The 22,408-nt window shown below is 48.7% G+C and overlaps 1 protein-coding gene across 3 annotated transcripts in view; it reads right to left on the minus strand.

The window, feature by feature from the left end:
* Nthl1 (Nth-like DNA glycosylase 1) overlaps positions 1–22,408 on the minus strand; it is a 319,308-nt gene that overhangs the window by 164,948 nt on the left and 131,952 nt on the right. For 2 of the 3 annotated variants that reach the window (XM_068348797.1, XM_068348798.1), the window contains exon 2: positions 8,965–9,123. The exons of the other annotated variant lie outside the window; for it this stretch is intronic. In XM_068348797.1, coding sequence (XP_068204898.1) covers positions 8,965–9,123 — 159 coding nt within the window. The remainder of the gene's footprint in view (positions 1–8,964; positions 9,124–22,408) is intronic. 3 annotated transcript variants of the gene reach the window in all.

The following is a 22,408-nucleotide window of genomic DNA, read 5'->3' on the forward strand; positions in this document are numbered from 1 at the left end:
CTGCAGAGTCGCGCGTGCGGGGGTATTGGCGATCGCGCTGGGGAATACCCTGGGTCGTGCGCGGGAGACTGCTGGCGCGCGTGCCAGGGTGATGGCGAGGGTGTGCGCGGGCGTGTGGGTGCACGGGCGAGCGATAGCACGTAGGAGCGCGGGCGAGCGATAGCGCGTAGGAGCGTGGCCGAGCGATAGCGCGTAGGAGCGCTGCCGAGCGATAGCGCGTAGGAGCGCGGCCGAGCGATAGAGCGTAGGAGCGCTGCCGAGCGATAGCGCGTAGGAGCGCGGCCGAGCGATAGCGCGTAGGAGCGCGGCCGAGCGATAGCGTGTAGGAGCGCAGGCGAGCGATAGCTCATAGGAGCGCGAGCCGAAGACAGCAGAGGGTGCGCAGAAGGAAGGTTGCGCCCTCGCGCACGTGAGGGTGAATGTTCACGCGGGCGCGCAGGGTCAGGCAGAAGAGCCCGTGCGGGCGATGATACCGTTGGGCGCGCGCGCGCAGGAGAGACATCTCTTGTGCGTGGGCGCGCATGAGTACACACATGAGTACGCACATCTGGCTGGGGAGATGGGCATGGGCGCGCAGGGCGCGCGTAAGCGTCGTCGTGGGCGCGCAGGGCGTGCATGCGCGTCGTCGTGGGCGCGCATGCGCGTCATCGTGGGCGCAAGTGGGAGACTGCCCGCGAAGGCGTGCTGGCGAGGGATGGCGCGCAGGTGGAGATTGACGGCGCATTGGCGAGCGCTGGCGCGTTGGCGAGCGCTGACGCGTTGGAGAGCGCTGGCGTGTTGGAGAGCGCTGGCGCGTTGGCCAGCGCTGACGAGCAGGGGAAGTATTCAACTTCCCTACTGCGCCCAGATCAGAAGAACGTGGGCGCGCATGAGATCGTCGGCGCGCAGGAGAACACTGGCGCATTGGTGAGCGCTGGCGCGCAGGAGAACAATGCCAGGCATGGCGCGCAGAAGGTTGAAGGCACACAGGTGAGCACTGGCGCGCTTTAGCAGGTGCATCGTCGGCAGCAGATGAGCACTTGCGTGCAGGAGAGCGCTGGCGCGCAGGTGACCGCTGGCGCGCAGGTGAGCACTGGCGCGCAGGTGACCGCTGGCGCATAAGGGACGTATGTGCCAACTTGCGCATACGCCCTTGTTGCCCCGAAGGGACAGTGACCGCTGGCGCATAAGGGACGTATGTGCCAACTTGCGCATACGCCCTTGTTGCCCCGAAGGGACAGTTGCCTGTCTCACAACAGGATGTGTCGGCGCCCACAGCACATCAGCAGCCAGGAACGGCGACGGCAGGTCAGCAGGCCTGACGGGTGGAAGGTCGACGTGTCCTTTGTAAGGACGACCTTCCATCGAAGGGGATCGCGAACGATCCGCAGAGAGGTCCAGGGTTGTAGCTGGGAGAGTTGGAGAACGATGGCGAGGCTCCTCTGCGGCGGACTGCGGCGGAGACGATGAACCGAAGAGGCGCCTCCTCACACCCTTGTGAGGTGAAGGAAGGCCTCTCCGGCAAAGAGGAAGGCGAGCTTTACACCGTATGCGTCCTCTGGGGGCCGTGGGGTCAGCGAGCTGACCGTCAGCAGTCCTCCAAAGAGGAGTCTCTGTGAGTGAACTTCCCCGAGGGGGAGAATCACCGGCAGGAGAGACTGTTGGACTTTGTTCCTCCCTCGAAGGATGAGCAGAGGGAGAAACTAAGCCTTCAACTACAGCAGGTTGATCAGGTGCAGAGGTCGGAGATACCGCATCGGAAGCCTCTGCCACCACAACATCGACGATAGACAGAGGATCAACCTCTGCCAAAGTCGGCGATTGTTTGACAGCAGCCCCCAACCGGATCATGTCAAACAAGGCTTCCTTGGAGGGCGAACCCTCAAGCCCCAAGGAAGACCAAAGCTGAAACAAATCATTAGTACACAAATTAATATTCAAATCCTCCCCCAGGGGAGGAGGAGGAGGAGCTGCCTCGCTATGGGAGGCAACTCCCTCGCCCGAACCCCGAGTTCGGGCAACAGAACTATGGCCTATGCTACCACTCGACAGTTTCTCGGAAGAAACCGATCGAGCGGGAACTTTGGAGGAGGTTTGGGCAACGGAAGAAGAGTCCTTGGGATTTTCTCCTTTCAAAGAGACCTTCGAAGGAGAAATATCCCGCTTGGACTTCTTCTTCCATCGCCGAGAAAACTTCTCCCACTGGGAGGTAGACCACTCCCTACACTCACCACACTTATTAGTTCTATCACACCGTTGGCCCCTACAATAAGGACAAAGGGTGTGAGGGTCCGTATTGACCGCCAACATAAACGTACCATAAGGGCGGTCGGGTAATCCAGGACACTTTCGCATGATAGCAGAGGCCAACTTCAAACACACCTGTAAAAGAAAAAGCAAAAAGCATTAATGGCTGTCAGAAAGGCGAGGGTGAAAGCGGACACGTCCGACTACCACCCGAGCCGAGAGCAAAGTGAGCTCAAGCACAGGTGTATGGGGGGGGGGAAGCAAGCTACCATCCCTACCCCCCACTAACTAGCGGTAGGGTAGTAAACCCTCGTTAAAATTCTAATGGCTCGTTATTCCAGCTACGCCGAAAGTAATAACCCCTATTAAATAGCGTGGTTTGTATGTCAGTTACGGAACAAAACAACATTAAAATAAATATTTCATAAATAAATCATAAAAACTTGAAAATAACACGAGGAATAGAAACAAGAAAGGATAGTGTGCCCGAGTGTACCCTCAAGCATGAAAACTCTAACCCAAGACAGTGGAAGACCAAGGTACAGAGGCTATGGCACTACCCAAGACTAGAGAACAATGGTTTAATTTTGGAGTGTCCTTCTCCTTGAAGAGCTGCTTCCCATAGCTAAAGAGTATCTTCTACCATAAAATTCACTGACTCTCCTGGCCGAAGCCAAAGCGAGTGGGAGCACTGTCTTCAATGTAAGGTGGCAATCTGTTGCCTGGCGTAATGATTCGTAGGAAGGTTCCTTCAGAGACTAAAGGAATCAAACCCCGTTCTAAGGAGGAGGTCTAACTTCTGACTGGGAACTTCGTATGAGAAGAAAAAGTTCCAACAAAGAGGAAATATCAACTCCCTTCAGTTTAAACACGAGACTCAATGCTGAGCAGTAGCCTATGACTGCCGAAACCGAGAGAAGCATTTCTTCCCAAAGGTATACAGTACAAGAAACTCTGCTATTGTTGGAATAGAGGCATCGAGGGGAGTGATACCATTTCTACGACAGCAACCACAGAAAACAGATCACTTAGCCTGGTAGACTGACGCTGAAGAGCATCTGAGGTGTCCAAACATCCTTTCCACAACTCGTTGCGAAAAGCCTCTCTGAGTGAGGAGATGCTGGACAGTCTCCCTGCATGAAATCAAAGCAAAGTTACAGCTTTGTGGAAGATGTTGGCATGTGACTATTTGAGTAGATTTTGACACGGATGCAGTTCCCTCGGAAGCTCCGTTAGGAGCTGCAGAAGGTCCGGGAACCACTCTGCATGATGCCATAGTGGAGCTATCAGAGTCAGGGGAAATGAGTAAACATCAATGTTGTCCTACCGTTGTTGGAATGCATCCTGCCAAAGAGCCTGGGGGTCCAGAACTTGGGAGTAGTAAAGCGGGATCCTGAAGTTCAGGGTTGTCGTGAATAGGTTCAAAGTCGGTGAACCCCACAAGTCAGGACTTTGTTGGCTACTAGATGATTCAAAGACTACTCGGAGTCCACCATTTGAGTGGCTCTGCTCAGATTGTCAGGCACCCCATTCCTCTTGCCTGGAATGATGCGAGGAGATACGGACACCAAGTTGTCTTCTGCCAATCTAAGTATCTCTACTGCAAGATGGCACAGGGGCTACGAAAATGTATCGCCTTGGTTGTTTAAGTAGACTACTACTGTTGTGTTGTTGCTCATCACAAACACTGAGTGCCCCGCAAGGAAGTGGTGGAACTGTTGGAGAGAAAGAAAGGCTGCCCTCATCTCTAAGAGATTTTTATGCAGGTACCCTTCTGATTCGGAAAGCCAGACATGACGTAGTACAGCATGTGGAGCCCTTACCCTTCTTTTGATGCATCCGTAAAGAGCATCAGTTCTGAGGGAAGGAAGAAAAGGTCGGCCCCTTTGCAGAGGTTCTCATCTGCCACCCACCACATGAGGTCCATTCATACCTTTGACCCTAGATGAACTAGGGTGTCCAGGGAATTGGAAGCCTGATTCCACTGAGGTGCCACAAGCAAGATCTTACCCTGAGGCGACCATTGGGTACTAGACGGGCTAGGGATGATAGGTGGCCTAAGAGACACAGCCAGCTCTGGGATGAAAGTTTTTCTCCCCTGAGGAAGATACCCTGCTACCTTCCTCAGACTTTAAATTCTTTCATCAATGGAAATGCTTTGTGCAGTTTAGTGTCTATTCTCATGCCCAGATATACCAGTCTTTGAGAGGGGAGCAGTTGTGACTTCTCAAGGTTTACCATGATTCTCAGAAGTTTGTCTCGGTGTTGAAGAAGAGTCGCCACCGAGTCTGCTAGAGTAAGCCAGTCTTCCAGAAATCTTGGGAGACGTATGCTGATTCTGTGACCCCAAGATGACAATAGGGTGAACACTCTCGTAAAGATCTGAGGTGCCACGGAAAGACAGAAACACAGAACCTTGAACTGGTATTATTTCTGGTCGAACATGATTCTTAGATATTTCCTTGAAGATGGATGGACTGGGATCTGGAAGTATGCATCCTTGAGATCCAGTGTACACATGAAGTCCTGAAGTCTTATTACTTATCTGACCGTGTATACCGTCTCCATCTTGAACAGGGTTTGACTGACAAACCTGTTCAAGGCCAAGAGATCGATGACTGGTCTCCAGCCTGCAGACGTCTTTTTCACAAGAAAGAGTTGACTGAAGAAGCTTGGAGACCTGTCGAGGACCTCTTGGAGAGCACCCTTCTCCAACATGGTCTGGACTTAGGCAGATCCCTTCGCATAGGAGTTTGTTGGGACTTGATCCCGAGTCAGTGGATGGGGAGATTGAATGAAAAGGACGCAATACGCTGAATGAATCCCCTCGACCGTCCAGTGTTCGGCCCAAAGCTTCAGCCACCTTAGCCATGGGCTTTGCTGGCATCCGCCCACGGGTGGAAAGGTGGGAGGATTGCCCGTCCAAGCAGGATCGTCCTCTGCCGGATCCCGTTTCCCTTCCCTCCACAAAAAAAAAATTTGAACCTTTCCAGTTGCTTCGAAAGGACTTTGTTAGACACACTTTTGCCTTGTTGTTTTGGGCCCGTAGCCCTATTCGTCAGTGGTTTAGATGGAGGTTGCTTCTTTTGTGGCAGAAGTTGATAGGGCTCTATGAAGGAGGGATTCCTAGTTGGACTTCCTCCACCTCTACGCTACCCACTCGACGTTTTCCAGGTCAAAAAACGAACTCTTCTCAAAAGAGGAGTTTTTCAGCCTAGAATCCTCGGACTAGTTGATCTGTTGATGAAACCTCTCGATGATAGAGTTCCATCTTTTCAAGATGGTATTCGCCCACAGACTAACAACCTGGTGGGAGAGGAACTCAATCGTCCTGGTGCCAGACAAGAGGAGGGTCTCCATCGACTTCGTGGTGGCCTCATGAGACCAGTCCTCAGACCTGATAAAGTGACCCACCAATCACATCCAGAGATCAAGGCACGAAGTAGCCTGCATGACATACTTCGCGACCTTATCCTGGTCAATGATCTTTGAGGCCAAGTACGAGACTGAAGGTCGTGACAATCTCTCAAAGGGAGCACCCCTTGTGAGAGCCTCTATGGAGTGGTCAAGAGGTAGAGCTGGAAGAGGCTCGATTATTACCTCATAATATTTCCTCTACTACACAAACGGCAACAAGAGGAGCTTAAAGAAAGATCCTGCGCGAAGGGGGGTGGAGGAGCCTGTACCCTGCAACACTGCCTTCCTTCTGGCACTCTTCAACCCTTTGACCACGGCAAAGCTACACTGGCCCTCGGGGGTCTCGAGTTCCATAGACTTGGTCAAGGACCGTGTCTTTTCCACCCTGCGGGGAAGTTCATGGATTTGACAGCCCATTGATAGATCTAATGCAGGACAAGAACTGCCAGAAGGAATGCTCAGACTCCTTCTGCTGCTCTGCCTTCGTGAGCTTAGGGCTAGCAGCTTTAGGCAAAAGGTCATCCTTGAAACCGAATTGCTCATCCACCTCCGAGTTCTCATTCATAGGTGCCCGGGGTCATCAAGGAAGGTCTCTTGATGACGTTCTAAGAGACTTCCCTAGGCCTCTCTTGCTGAAGAACTTAAGCTCTTGTCAAGGAATTAGGGAATGTGAATAAGTCTTTCAGCTCCCTGCACTGGGACAGAAATTCCTCTAAAATGAAGGCCTTGCAGCTATCTCTTGCCCGAGAGAACGTTGGCCCTCTCCTGAGGGAGGAATTACATCAGGCACCAATGGCGGACGAGACTCTGATGGAACCATCCCCATTCGGAGAGAAGTGGAAAGAGTGCGTCATGGAGATCACCCTGTCCACCCTTGGGGGGGACGGCCTAATCCCGGTCCATTTCCCCTTTAGTTTTACCAACGGAACACGTACCTGCAAGGGGCTTCCAGAAATCCTTGTGGCTCTTTCCTCCAAATACCTCTTTTTGGGGTAGAGAGATCTCTCCTTAGGAAAAGGTTCCGCAATGGAGGAACCTTTGTAACTCCTCCTAGGGTCTGATAGAGGAGAGGCACCAGGAAGAAGAGAAGCCATCAGGGAAATCCTAGGTATGCCACCCAAGGACTGCGAATGGGGTAGGGCCCAGATAACTGCCTCACGCACTACATTGAATAGCACGCTCAACCAGGGGGGGTCTCTACCACCTGAGGAGCTGGGAGGAGGATCCCTTGGATAACCACGAACCCTAGGTCTGGAAACCTGAGAGGAAGGTTGATTAGTCACCTTACCTGCAGGCAAATGAGGCACCAGTATAACCGCCGGGGGTTTGGTCGGGTATTGGTCCCTCAAAGAGATGCTCTAATATGATGCTTCCCTATGTCGATCGCCCTGAACCCGATGGAACTCTCGAAGGGAATTGTCACATGAGGCGACTTGGTCTCCTTATGGGTGACGATCTCAAAGAGATAGGCGCTTGCGAGCTTGTAGGGAGATTGAGGCAGTCAGTCTCGGGGAATAATGCAAGGGCAATTAATGAAAAGGCAAAAGGCGGCGAACTGGCGAGTGCTGTTTTGTGGCAGCTGAGTGCCGAGAGGGAGTCCTGCAACCTTTAGGAGAGTGTTGCTGGTGCTTAACTGGAGAGCACCGGAGAGGTGAAGAATGCCGCTCATGCATCTGCCGAGACTGGTGATCGTCTCGCCTAGAGTGAGGGTCTCTGTAAAAAGAGATGAACCTTCGTCCCTTGGAAAGGTGACAGTGGCTCGTCTGTAGACAAGTGGCATAGAGTTGGCGAGACCAGCCCAGCTGACGCATAGCGACTAGTTGGTAAAGTTGTAGTGTGACATAACAAGTCCTGCGGCGCTGCTCCGTCATACGACACTGTTGCATAGAGAGTAGTCATCCAGCTATGAAATCCCTGGGGATCATCGTAGCGAGAACCCGAAGGCTCGGCGGGACAAGAGCCCGAAGGCTCAGGATCACGAGAGCCCAAAGGCTCAAGATCACGAGAGCCCCAAGGCTCAACATGAAAAGGGCCCAAAGTCACGAAAGCCCTAAGGTCAACGCGACGAGAGCCCGAAGGCTCAGGGTCATGAGAGGCCGGAGGTTCAACTTAACACGAGCCCGAAGGCTCAGGATCACGACGGGTGACGAGGAATTAAAAACCCCTCCACCTGACAAACATCCGAAGGGGAACGTCTAGCGAGATCTTCCAAAGAGGGAGACCACTCGGAAGTCACAAGCTGGTCAACAAATCTCTCTCGTGGACAAGAGAGATGTCCTTCCGAAGGAGGATATTGCCTCAGACTCTGCTTTCCCCCAGCCCCTGTGGGAGAAGCGCAATCTTCAGCGTCAGCCACAGGGGACCAGAAGTCCGACTGATGTGCAACAATACCAAGGAGGTCCAGTGTTGCACACAAAGGGGAATGATTCACCTCTGAAGAAGTCAGAGTACATTATTTCTCAGCACCCAACTGAAGAAGATTGAATAGAACTTCCTTCAATGGGGACCATCTACACCCAGCAACAGCCACATCTGCAACAAATCAGAAATGGAGCAGGCACTCCCCAGGGGGGTGGAACCATTTCGTTAGGGGAAACAGTATTGTCCCTCGAGATTAACAGGGCTGCGCTGCTACTCAACCGTTTCCTAGAGAGGACCAGTTGAGGAGCAGCTTACAAAAGAGATCAGGGGGAGTAAAAGAAGAAGTCCAAGATTTCTTTGACTTCGAGAAAGATCCGGAAGGAGAAGAATCTCGCTTAAAATTCTTCTTTTTCCTGTGCCCAAACCTCTCACACTGGGAAGCAGACCACTCCCGACACTCAGTACAAGTGCTGTCCTGGTCACACTGTTGGCCTTGGCAAGATGAACACAACTGGTGAAGATCTGTCTCAACGGCGGACATGAAGGTACCCCAAGAGAGGCTCTCAGGTCCAAGACAGGTGTGTATGAGGCTGGTCAGGCCACACACACTCTGTAAAGAGAAAGAAAAACAGAATTAATTGGTGATAAACCAAAAGACAAGTCAATTCTAAGGTGGGAGAGAGTGGCAACGTCTACACACTACCGAGCCAAAAGCAAAGTGAGTGCTCAGTCCAGGTGTGTGAATGAGCAGGGTAACCGGCTATCCCCGCTCCCCCTCCCGCTAACTAGCGGTTACGGTAATTATCCCTCGCTAAAATCTTATGGCTCGTCTTTAGGCTACGCCGAGAGTAATATTTCTTATAAATAGCGAGGGTTTGTACAGAGTGACGGAACAATCAGATTTTTCAATACAAAGGAAATTAGCAATTGGCTATTTAAAGATTTCCCAAAATGACAAACCTCAGGGGCGCTGTCCTTGTCGGAACAGCATTCCGAGCCCAAAGTGTCGACGGGAGAATCACGGGCAGATCTCATTACACGGATATTTTCCAAGACTTCTTGCCAGTGAGGAGGTTCAAATACTGCCTGACTTTCTTTTATATTCGTAGAATGTAGTCCCTACAAAATCAAAAAGCGATTACTAATGATTTCTCTCTGAGAAATAAGAAGAAAAATGACAAATTCGGAGATAATTTGTATTTTTCCTAACTATACAAACCTTAGCTATTTAATATGGGTATTACTTTCGGCGTAGCTGAAATGACGAGCCATTAGAATTTTAACGAGGGTTTACTACCCCCATCGCTAGTTAGCGGGGGGGGGTAGGGAGGGGTAGCTTGCTACCACCCCACCCCCACCTCACACACCTGTGTGGTGAGCTCACTTTGCTTAGAGGTAGGACTTCACCGGGGATAGGGCTGGCGGGCAAGTTTGATTAAATAGCTAAGGTTTGTATAGTTAGGAAAAATACAACTTATCTCCGAATTTGTCATTTGTTCCGTAACTGAAATACAAACCACGCTATTTAATATGGGTGACTCAACCCTTAGGAAGAGTGGAAAAGTCCAAGCCATACTGGCTTTTGGCTTTGCCCGGGGACTCATTATCTGAGTTTGTCAGCACTCAACAATAAAGAGTCCCTGCACCTCGCTCGCACCTTGCTATGCAAGGGCTGCGGCCTACATAAGCTGTGTGTGAAGGATTATGTGTGACTCGTCCTAGGAAGTTGACCTGAAGTTCTTAGATGGAAAACTTTAGGCTAGCACTTTCCCAATACCACCTCGTCAGGGTATGGGGACGTGACAGTATTAACTCAATACTAGGAACACAAGGAAACATGGTTTACCTGCAGTGGTTTGAGGTCAGCTGTTCAGAGAACCCAGCATGCTGCTTTCCCCAAGAGAGGGGAGGATGAATAAAAGAATATGGGCCAGGCATACCTTTTCTTTCATGCAGACTAAGACCGGGTAAAAATGCCCTCAACCCTCTGCTACTTGTCCATTAAGGAGCCTGAGGTTTAAACCAGCTGTTGTGCAGCCAACACAGGGCCGATAGAGAACGTATTGAGCCTCCTATGGGTCACGTCTTGCAGGCAGTGGGCTGTGAAGGTCGTCTGACGCTTCCACACCCCTGCTTGTAGAACCTGCGTCATTAAGAATGAATGAATGATTTAAAGTTTTCAGGCATCCTGACATCTAAGGTCATTGACGCCGGCGTGATTGAGAAGTTCTTCTTGAAGGCCAGGGGCGTAGCTATGCGCTCTAAGGCGACATGATGGAGGAGAGTCAGGATTCAGGGACAGATGGATCACCCTACGAATCCAAGCCAAGATGGTATTCTTGGTGACCCTCCTCTTCGTTCTCCCAGTGCTCACAAACAAAGCTTGCACTTGGGGACGAATACAGCCATTCTTTGAGATATAACCTCAGACTCCTTACTGGACACAGTAGGGGATGGTCTGGGTCATCTGTGACAGAACGCAGACTCGAAATCTGGAAAGAGTCGAATCGAGGATCCGGCACTCCCGGATTCTGTGTCTTAGCCACAAACTCAGAGACGAATCTGAACATTACCTCCCCTCATCCCCTTGCATGGGCGATGTCATACGAGAGACCATGAAGTTTGCTGACTCGCTTGGCCGAGGCAAAAGCTAGTAGGAACACCGCCTTCCAAGTTAGGTGGCGATCTGAAGACTGCGTAATGGTTCGTAGGAAGATCTCTTACGAGACCTGAGAACTCGAACCACGTTCCATGGAGGAGGTCTCACCTCCGACTGAGGGCAGGTAAGATCTTATCTTCGTATGAGTAGGGAAAGTTCCAGCAAGGAAGAAATGTCCTCTCCTTTGAGCCTGAAGGCTAGACTTAAGGCTGAGTGATAGCCTTTCATTGGCGCATTCTTCCCGCTCCTTATAACTGGTTTTAAGAAGCCAATAATGCTGAAACGTGATTCCATTCCTAGGGCCAGGGGAATGGCGGTGTATATTAGGACCGAGTACCCTGCTTCTCATAAGTCCTGCTATCAATGTGGATGTCATGAGATTCAGGTAATAAAAGTTTGTGGCAGGCATAACAACTTTTATTTGTGTTCAATCTACCGGAATCCAGACATGGATGATTCTATCTTTGATTGTCTTCTTACCATTATGGCTAAGATACAAGAAGATGATAGAAAGGCTTCTTTTGTCTTTGTTGGTGATTTTAATGCTCACCATAGGGAGTGGTTGAGTTCTATCTCTCCTACCGATTGCCATGGCTTAAGAGCTTTTGACTTTGCCTCGGAATCAGGCTGTGAGCAAATCATAAATGAAGCTACTCACAGGTCTGGTAATTGCTTGGACCTCGTATACACTGACTCCCCTGGCGTTATAACTAGTAAGGTTGGTTCTCCAGTCGGGACTTCTGATCATGCCTTGATTTCATTATTAGTGAAGACTGAGCAGCCTGTCCCTGATATATCATATTCTTGTAAAATTTATATGAAATCCCAAGCAGACTGGAATGGGATTTTGCATGATCTTTTGTGCTTGAATTGGTCACAATTATATAATAGTGTAGATCCTGTTGTCCCTTTGAATGAGAATCTAGTCAACATAATTGATAGGCGTATCCCTTCTCGTGTGCTAAGGTACCGAATGAAGGACAAACCGTGGTTCAATGATGATTGTAGACGTGCTTATTTGGAGAAGCAGGAGGCCTATCACCTTTGGAAGGGTAACAGATCAGATTTGACCTGGAACAACTATACTCAGCTTCGAGCTTTTGCTCAGAGAGTCTATGCCTCAACTGAAAAGGAGTACAATTTAATCATAAAAGAAACCCTCTCTGGTACAACTCAGGAACATAAATGGTGGTCTACCCTTAAATCTGCACTCTTTGGTGTAGATGCAACAGTTCCTCCTTTACTTAAACCAGATGGCTCAGTCACTCACTGTCCAAAGGAAAAGGCAACCCTTTTGGCTGATGTTTTTGACAGTAAACAGAGTAATGAAAAACTTGAACTTCCTCATTCCTGTTTTCCTGAGGCTAAACTAACTAGTTTAGCTTTTCGATCTCGTGAGATTAAAGCTCTGTTGATGGACCTTGATGCTTATGGAGGTGTAGACCCTAATGGTATTTTTCCTTTGTTTTTTATAAAGACAGCAGATTTCTTAGCTCCAAAGTTATCTGTTATTTTACGCAAGTTAGCAAGAAGAGGAGCTTTTAGCACTTGTTGGAGAATTGGTAATGTTACTCCTCTATGTAAATGTGTTTGTGGTAGCTCAAGTCCCACTGATTACCGCCCAATTTCCATAACTCCCATATTATCTAAAGTTTTTGAACGTCTTCTGGCAAAACGTCTTAATAGGTTTGCTGAAGGTAATCATCTATTCCCTAGTTTGCAATTTGGTTTTCGGAAAGGCCTTGGAGCATGTGATGCCCTTCTTACAATCTCCAATGCAGTGCAGAAATCCCTTGATTGTGGTCGGGAAGTTCGTATGATTGGCCTTGATTTTAGTGCTGCCTTTGACCGTGTTAATCATGAGGCCCTTGTTTTCAAACTGAAACAGTTGGGAGTGGGTGGGTCGTTTCTTAGTATTATTATTGATTTTTTAAGTAGTAGATCTCAAAGAGTTGTTGTTGATGGGCACCATAGTGAGTATAGGAATGTGATATCCGGTGTTCCACAGGGTAGTGTTCTTGGCCCATTACTTTTCATACTATATACACATGACATGTGGTTTGGCCTAGAAAACCAGCTTGTTGCATATGCAGATGATGCTACTCTCTTTGCATCAATTCCATCCCCTGAATGTAGATCTGGGGTTGGTGAATCCCTTAATAGAGATTTAGCTAAAATTAGTGCATGGTGCAAATTATGGGGTATGAAGTTGAATCCTAACAAAACTCAAAGTATGATTGTAAGTAGGTCAAGGACGGTGGCTCCTCAACATCCGGATCTCAGTATTGATAATGTTTCTTTAAATTTGTATGACTCTTTCAAAATTTTAGGCGTGATTCTTGACAGCAAATTTACTTTTGAGAAACATATAAGGTCTGTGTCTTCTTCAATTGCACAAAAAATTGGCTTATTGAGAAAGTCTTTTAAGATATTCGGTGATCAATCTATTCTGAAGAAGTGTTTTAATTCTTTTATTCTACCTTGTTTTGAGTATTGTTCTCCTGTCTGGTCTTCAGCTGCTGATTCTCATCTTAATTTGTTGGACAGAAACTTACGGTCTATTAAATTTCTTATTCCTGATCTAGATATTAATCTCTGGCACCGTCGATCAATTAGTTCATTATGCATGTTGCATAAGATTTTTCATAACTCTGACCATCCTTTACATTCAGATCTCCCTGGACAATTCTATCCTGTTCGTAATACTAGGCAGGCAGTTAATTCTAATAGCCAGGCCTTCTCCATCATGAGACTCAATACTACGCAGTACTCTAGAAGTTTTATTCCAGCTGTTACCAAGTTGTGGAATGATCTTCCTAATCGGGTTGTTGAATCAGTAGAACTTCAGAAGTTCAAAGTTGGAGCAAATGCTTTTTTGTTGACCAGACGGACATGAGTCTTTTTATAGTTTATATATGACATTTTTGTTGTTGACGTTGTTAATAGTTTATATATGATATATCTCTTTTGACATTACTTTTTTAAGAATGATTTATTGTTAATTTGTTCTCTTCAGTTATTTATTTCCTTATTTCCTTTCCTCACTGGGCTATTTTTCCCTATTGGAGCCCCTGGGCTTATAGCATCTTGCTTTTCCAATTAGGGTTGTAGCTTGGATAGTAATAATAATAATAATAATAATACGAAGAACTCCGCTATCGCTGGAATAGTGTTATCGAGTGGAGAGATAACCCTTCACGACTCCAACCACAGAAAACTCGCCACTTTGCCTGGTAGACCCCTGCGGATAACCTACGCAGGAGTCCAGACATCCCGTTCGCAACTTGTTGCGACCATCCTCTCTTAGTGAGGAGATGCTGTATAGTCTCCAGTCGTGAGGTCGAAGCGAAGCTACGGCTTTGTGAAAGATGTTGGCAGTGGTTGTCTGAGTAGATTGTGTCATGGAGGGAGCTCTCTCGGTAACTCTGATAGGAGTTGCGGAAGGTCCGGAAACCATTCTGCGTGATGCCATAGCGCAGCTATAAAGGGTCATCAAAAGATTGACCGATATTCTGGTCTTGTCGAGCACCTTCCTCATCAGACAGAACGGGGGAAAAGCGTACACGTCGGTGCTGTCCCATCGTTGTTGGAAGGCCTCTTGCCAGAGTGCCTTGGGATCTGGGATTGGGGGGCAATACAGCAGGAGCTTGAAGTTCAGAGCTGTAGCGAACCAATCCACAGTCGGGTAACCCCACAAAGTCAGGACTTTGTTGGCTACTGAATGATCCAAGGACCACTCGGTACTCATTATCTAAGACGCTCTGCTCCGACTGCCTTGGGATCTGGGATTGGGGGGCAATACAGCAGGAGCTTGAAGTTCAGAGCTGTAGCGAACCAATCCACAGTCGGGTAACCCCACAAAGTCAGGACTTTGTTGGCTACTGAATGATCCAAGGACCACTCGGTACTCATTATCTAAGACGCTCTGCTCCGACTGTCGGCGAGCACATTCCCTTTGTCTGGAATGAAGCGAGCCGATAGAGGAATCGAGTGGACTTCGGTCTATCTCAGTATCTCAACCGAGAGATGGGATAGCTGCTTTGAAAAGGTACCTCCTTGCTTGTTGATGTAAGCTTCTACTGTTGTGTTGTAGCTCATCACAACACAGAATGATCCGATAGGTCTTTGTTGGAACTGTTGAAAGGCCAGGAAGGCAGCCTTCATCTCTAGCAGATTCATATGGAGGCACTTTTCCGATTCTTACCACAGGCCTGAGGTACTGTGGTACAGAACGTGCCCCCCCCCCCTTCTTTTGTGGCGTCCGAAAATAGCATCCAATCCATGGGAAGGAAACGAGAAGATCCATTCTTCTTCGTAGGTTCTCGCCTGTCACCCACCACTGGCGGTTCGTCTGTTCCACAGGATCCATAGGGATCATGATGTCCGGGGAATCGCAGTCTTGATTCCACTAGGACCTGAGTCGCCCCTGGAGAAACCTCATCCTGAGGCGACCGTTGAGAACTAGACGAGCCAAGGGTGAAAGGTGACCGAGGAGACGTAACCACGATTGGGTTGGAAGCTCTTCTCGTCTGAGGAAAGGGCTTGTGACTCTTCTCAGCCTTGCTATCCTGTTGTCTGATGGAAGGCCTTATGGAGATCGGTGTCTATAATCATGCCTAGGTGAACCAGTCTTTGATTGGGCAGCAGAGCGGATTTCTCGAGACTTACCTTGACCCTTAGGTCCTGGCAAAGTCCTAGAAATTTGTCATGGTGTCAAAGAGGGAGTGACTCCGAGTCTGCTAGGATCAGGCCGTCATCCAGATAATGGAGGAGACAGAAGCCGATCCTGAGTGCCCACAAAGATATTAGGGTAAAAAAACTCTGGTGAAACCCTGTGGTGCCGTGGAGAGACTGAAACACAGCACCTTGAACTGGTACTCCTTGTTGTCTATGCTGAATCCTAAGTACTTCCTTGAAGACGGATGGACTGGGATCTGGAAGTACGCGTCCTTCAGATTCAGTATACACTACACAAGAAGTCTGGCAGTTTACTGCAAGACTGACTGTGTCTGCGGTCTCCATGCTGACCGAAGTCTGCTTTAATCTGGGCCTCTGCCCACAGAGTTCGCCCCCTTGCTGATCCCATGGCAAGGGTGCTAAATGACACTGGATTCGTCCTCAGGGGAGGTAGAGGTGTTGTGAACAGGACGCGATATCCCTGACTGATTACAGAAATCGTCCAGGAAACGGCTCTGAATTGCCGCAACCTGTCTGCGCAACCTTGTAGGTATCCCGCCACTGGCGGACATGCAGGGGAGCTGGCAATCCTAGCGTTTGCACCCTCGGCTGCTCCTAGGATTCTTCCCTCCCCTGGGGGACTAATTGCCTTTCTTGTCCTTGACCGGAAAGGGCTTAGACCCCACTGTCTTAGCTGCCGTTGTTTTGGTGGGACGTGGTTGCTGAGGTGCTGGAGGTTTATAGGGCTTGAATGTCAAAGCCACATATAGGAGGGAGTCTTGGTGACTTCCTACACCTCTCAGCCGCCTGCTTCACGTCCTTAGGCTCAAACAGGTTCGTTCCCATAACGAAAGAATGTCTGAGCCTGTAGATTTTGGTGCTAGGGGACTCCCGTTACTGTCTTGGAGTCCTTTGACTCCCTCCCGGGAGGGATGCAAGACTCCAACCACGACGGAGGTAGGCTCTTCTCCATCCCTATTCGAGAAGACTTTACCGCGCGAGGTGGGGTTTCCCTTAATGGTATGATTGGGAAACGTCTCACCTCCTGTGACTCTCCTGAGGGCGGGAAAACTTCGTCCGAAGGTAAGGGAGAAAAGTCTGAGGGGGGAGAGTGCCTGCCTCGAAGACTTACGAGGAGACAGCTACGACCTCGAAGAAATTACCTCGTCCGAAACTCCTCTTTTCCTCATCGGGGGAGTGGATGTAGCCAAGGATTTCTGGCTCAACTCAGAGAACAGCTTAAAAGCTCTGGAGGGGAAAACGCCTGTAAAAAGATAAGGAAGGCAAGTCCCTGGCCCTTTCTGGAACCTTCCCCCCCCACCCGCAAGCGCGCTGTTCTGTGCTTGGGAGGGGGAATGTGGCGATGGCGCCCTTACCGCGCGATGTCCGACAGCCTCGCGCGGGGGGAGGGTATTGGTGATTGTGATAGGGAGCGCGCTGGCGCTCGCGCGATGGGGAATATCCGGGGGTCGCGCGCGGGAGACTGCTGAAAACGCTCGCACGCTCGCGAGCGCGGGCGAGACTTCATAGAGTGCGCAGGAATCATATTGATGTGCAGGATCAGAATGAAGAGCCCGTGTGGACCAGAATGTCGGAGCGTGCTGCAGCGCGTAAGAGTTTGTGGGCGTGCGCACTCGGAAGACCATCAGTGCACACGGGAGACCATCGGTACCCGCGCGCGAAAAAGATCGTCGGCGCTTGCACGCGTAAGAAGATCGTCGGCGCTTGCACGCGTAAGAAGATCGTCGGCGCTTGCACGCGTAAGATCGTCAGCGCTAGAAGATCGCCGGCGCTTGCGCGCATGAGAAGATCGTTGCCGCTTGAGTGCTTAAGAAGATCATCGGCGCTAGAAGATCGTCGGCGCTCACGCGCGTTAGAAGATCGGCGAGCACGCGCGGGAAACCATCGGTGCCCGCGCGCGGATGATCGTCGGCGCTTACGCGCTTAAGAAGATCGTCGGCGCTTGAAGATCTTCGGCGCTGGCGCGCGTAAGAAGAACGTCGGCGCTTGCGCGCGAAAGAAGATCGTCAGTGCTTGCACGCGAAAGAAGATCATCGGCGCTTGCGCGCGTACGAAGATCGTTGGCGTAAGAAGATCATCGGCGAGCACGAGCGCGCACGTTCGCTAGTGCGCTAGGATGCAGGGTCAGCTGACAGGACGATCAGGAACTGGGATGTGTCCTTAAAAAGAGCGGTCATCCCCCGATGAGGACCGTAGGCAGGACTGCTTCAGAGTCCAGAGCCAAAGTCCTTCGTTGCAGTGCAAGGTTGAGCTGGAAGATCGGTAGATCAGCTGGCTCAACACTGGAAGATCTGCTTGATACTTCGAGGAAGGGTCTCTATGAGAGACCTTTCCCGCGAACGGGAGAGGTGCCCTTCGTAGAGGAGACTAGGAGACACTCGCAGGCTGAATCACTGGTGAATGCCTGTGCGCTATCTCAGGTGAACGTTGGCGCGCAGTCCCTGGAACAGGATGTCTCTGGATGGCCATCTCAGGAACAGCAGGAACAGCAGGCGAGCGCTTGCGCGCAGGAGAACGTTGGCGCGCAGGAGAACGTTGGCGCGCAGGGGATACCTGGCGCTTAAGAGACTTACTCACAATGTGAGAAAGCCCCTTTTGCCCCGAAGGGACCGGTGCCCGTTGGATAACGGGGTGCGAGGGCGCCCACAGCGTCAGCAGCCAGGAACGGAGACGGCAGGTCAGCAGGTCTAGGAGATGGCTGGTTTAATCAGGAACAATCCTCCGAAGAGGGGTCTCTATGAATGGCCTCTCTCGCGAAAGAGAGAGGTGAACACTTCGTAGAATAGACTTGAAGACAGTGGTGATGGCACCCCTTAGGGCCGTTGGATCAGCAAGCTGACCTATAAGGAGCAATCCTCCAAAGAGGAGTCCTTAAGAGTGGCCTCCTTCGCGAACGAGAGAGATCATCTGACTGATCCTGCAGCTGCTCAGCCCCTTGAGAATAGCTGCAGGTGCGACCGCTCAGCCCCAAGAGCATAGCCACCTGAAGTTTTCATGCTCCCGACCTTGCAACCGCTCAGCTCCTTGAGCATGGTTACAAGTGCGGTTGCTCAACACCAAGAGCATAACCACCTGAGGACCAGGAAAACCCATCCAGGAATTATTAAGGTATGAGAAGTTCCCCCTCTACAGGGGGAAGCTCTCACACCTGGGAAGGGAACCTCCCTCGGAAGGGAAGTTACCTACCCCTGGAGGCGAACCTCCTTAGCATTCTAAGATGAACTGAAGAGCTGACAGTTGTCATGGGAGGACTTCTAAAAGAAGGGATAACACCCATGACGATGTCCTAGAGAGACGGCAGCGACAGCAAACTCCCCAAGGCACAAACAGGACAGCTCTGCTTCGTTGGCACACTTTAGTCAAACGAAGAAAAACTGCATAGTTAACTGGGAAAATAAAGTTAAATAATTATTTAACAGAAATTTCCCCGAGAGGAACTCCGAAGAGTAACCCCGAGGGAAGAGCAAAACATAAGAATTAAAAATTGAGTATGCGCCCTCCTCCCCCACTGACATTCACGGGAGAAGGGGGAGGGCGGAGAACTGTAACAAAAACAGAATTATAATTATGTAATTCATCTAAGAATGACCACAAATGGTAAGAACCACTGACCCCCGAAGGGAAGTGTTCTCCACAGAGAAGCTGAAAAGTTAAAAATACAATTAGATTTCATTGAAAATAATTGAGAAAAATAAATGGAATAGCAACCCAACCCGCAACGGGAAAGGAGCTTCCGTAATAGTACGTAGTAGTAGTAAGGGGTGAACGACCTCGAGTAGAGAGAGAGACCGTAGTCAAATTAAACTCCCATATTCCCTTCGCTGAGAATCCAAGTTCCCCGTCGGAAAGGAGGAACAGCGAAGATAATAGATGAATGAAGAAAGTCCAGCAATGACGATTCCACACGGCGGCCGAGTTAACGGAAAAGCTGAAGGAAAAACCGATGGACCAAGAGGGAGAGGCCGTACCCCATGACGTGGAACCATGGTGATCTTGTACTACGCAGGTGTCGTTGTCGTACATTACACACACAGCACAAACACTGAAAAGAAAACTTACTACATTTCTATACACAAATATATACATAAACATGAAGAATGTTTATATATATATTACAAGTATAAGAAAAAGTAAAAAGACAAAAAGCATTAATGGCTGTCAAAGAGACACGTCCGATCACCACCCGAGCCAAAGTAAAAGTGAGCTCACCACACAGGTGTGTGAGGGGAGGGGGGGGTAGCAAGCTACCCCTCCCTACCCCCCGCTAACTAGCGATGGGGGTAGTAAACCCTCGTTAAAATTCTAATGGCTCGTCATTTCAGCTACGCCGAAAGTAATACCCATATTAAATAGCGTGGTTTGTATTTCAGTTACGAAACAAATTAACTTTAAAGTCATTTTCATTTTTCGTAGATATATAAGATGAGCTTTTTTATTTGGGAGTATCTTCTGCACAGCCTGCAAACATTTATTACTGCAAGATAAAAGATGTCAGGCAGGTGATTAGATGGGTCCATATAATGTGTCTGATATCATCAAGCCAATAAAATTTTGTACACTTGGGAAAATTCAAACTACATTTAAAATGGGATATTTGTTTAGACAAGAAAACAAATCAGAGATGCATTTCTTAGAGGGATTCCCAAGGAGGAATAATAAATTTGTTTCAATTTATTTTGAGATTCATTATTGCAGAAAGTTTGCTACTGTTACTATAAAATGTTTTAATGTGGTTACATAACCCTTAATGTAGTTTAATGTGAGTTATGTTAACTTTGTTTAATAAGACAATGCATTTACATTTTCATTATTATTAAGATACTGTACTCAGATACTTTTCTTGAGTGAACAAAATTTATCAGAGATTATTAATTTATGTGTAACGTCGGAAGGCTTCTATGGCGCTTCTCAAACAAGAATACAGTAATGACCAATTTAAGAGTTAGCTTACCTTCAATTGTTTTAATAATGTTAATTGATTATTATTATTATTATCATCATCATTATTATTATTATTATTATTAAAAGGGAGGAAATTAACCAGCCCAATGTCACACTGGGCTTTTACAGTATGGTCCCGAATAAACTTGGGCGGGAAAAATATAATACATATTAACTCCAAGTGATGAAAAAATGAATAGGAGATATTAACCTATAATATATAGACAATTATTCATTTTACACTATTAATGTTTGTGAATCAACCGTAAACTGACAAAATGAAAAGTAATGTAAAGTTATTTTCACCCGGATCCTGTCGAGTAACTCAAAAAAAACAGAATAGTCTTCTGAATCAAATGAAAAAAATATTGTTTTAAAAGTGCAGCACCTTCAATTAAGCATGTGTTACAGTATTTATTACAGCATTTCAAAAGTTGATACTCCCGTTTACATATACTGTATGTATTATAATATAGATAAGACGGATTTTGAGCGAAGCGAAAAATCTATTTTTGGGTGAGATAGCCATGTCGTCCTGATGGAAGGTTCCTTCAGTAGCTTCCTAAGGGTATATATGACTACAGTAGATATTCCCAGAGAATTAAACTAAAGGTTTCACAGAATTCTAACTTCTGGAGCGAGTACCCATAAGGTTTCCCTTTAGGATATCATATAATAAGAGGGGACGTATGCTTGACACGCCATATAGCTATCTGCACCCCACATAGCGTTTACGCTTCGAGGGGGAAGTGTGGCAAGTTATGGGAGAAGCCGTTACTAAGTTCTCCTTCTTCGTTACTGTTACGGTACTCTGTGACGTCATAACCGCCGCCATGTTTGGCTGCCATCTTGGTTGACGTCACCGTTGCGCGCCTTCTTCATTCCTTCAGGCGTTTAGGCCAGCCTCCATGATACAATAAGATTGGGAGGGGACTGTCAAGGCCTGAAATAGAGAAAAGGGCGGGTCCATCAGGACGACATGGATATCTCGCCCAAAAATGACAAATTCGTATATAATTTGTATTTTTCCTAACTATACAAACCTTAGCTATTTACATGGGGTAATTACTTCGGCGTAGCAGAACGACAAGCCATAAAAGTTTTAATGGGGGTTTCCTACCCCGCCGCTAGTTAGCGGGGGTAGGGAGGGGTAGCTAGCTACCCCTCCCCCTCACACACACCGGAGAATACTCCACTTTACTTAGAGGTAGGACTTATCTTGGGGGACAGGGCTGGCGGGCACATAACTGTAAATAGCTAAGGTTTGTATAGTTAGGAAAAATACAAATTATCTACGAATTTGTCATTTGTGCCATAACTGAAATACAAACCACGCTATTTACATGGGGTGACTTAACCCTTAGGAAGGGTGGTAAGTCCCGGCCATACTGGCTTTGGCTTGCCCGGGGATTCCATATTCGAGCGATCAAGTACTCGGACAATAGGGAATCCCTGCTCCTCGCTGGCGGTTGTGAAACTGCCGCGGCCTACGTAAGGTGTGTGCGAAGGTGAAAAGTGACTTGTCCCAGGCAGTTGCCCTGGAGTCCCTCAGAAGGAAATCCAGGCTAGGACTCTCCCAATACCACCTCGTCAGGGTATGGGGACATGACAGTATTACACCTAATACTAGGAACACAAGGAAGCATGGTCTACCTGCAGTGGTTTGAGGTCAGCTGTGCAGAGAACCCAGGATGCTGCTTTCTCCGTGGGAGAAGAGGATGAAGAAAAGAATAAGGGCCAGACAGATCTTTTCATTCATGCAGACTAACACCAGGTAACAATGCCCTCAACCTTCTGCTACTTGTCCATCAAGGAGCCTGAGGTCTAGACCACCTGTTGTGAAGCCACCACAGAGCCGATAGAAATGTATCAAGCCTCCTGTGGGTCATGTCTTGCAGGTAAGGGGCTGAGAAGGTCTGATGCTGTAACATCCCCGCTTGAAGGACCTGCGTCACTGAATGATGCTCCATGAAGGGCAGGGACGTATCTAAGCCCCTCACATCATGAGCTCTAGGGCGATGCAACGGAGAAGGGTCAGGATTTAAGGCAGGGTGTAGCACCCTGCGAATCCGGGCCGAGATGGTACTCATGGAGACCCTTCTCATC

The sequence above is a fragment of the Palaemon carinicauda genome, chromosome 25 (assembly GCF_036898095.1).
Source record: "Palaemon carinicauda isolate YSFRI2023 chromosome 25, ASM3689809v2, whole genome shotgun sequence".
Classification (NCBI taxonomy): Eukaryota; Metazoa; Arthropoda; class Malacostraca; order Decapoda; family Palaemonidae; genus Palaemon; species Palaemon carinicauda.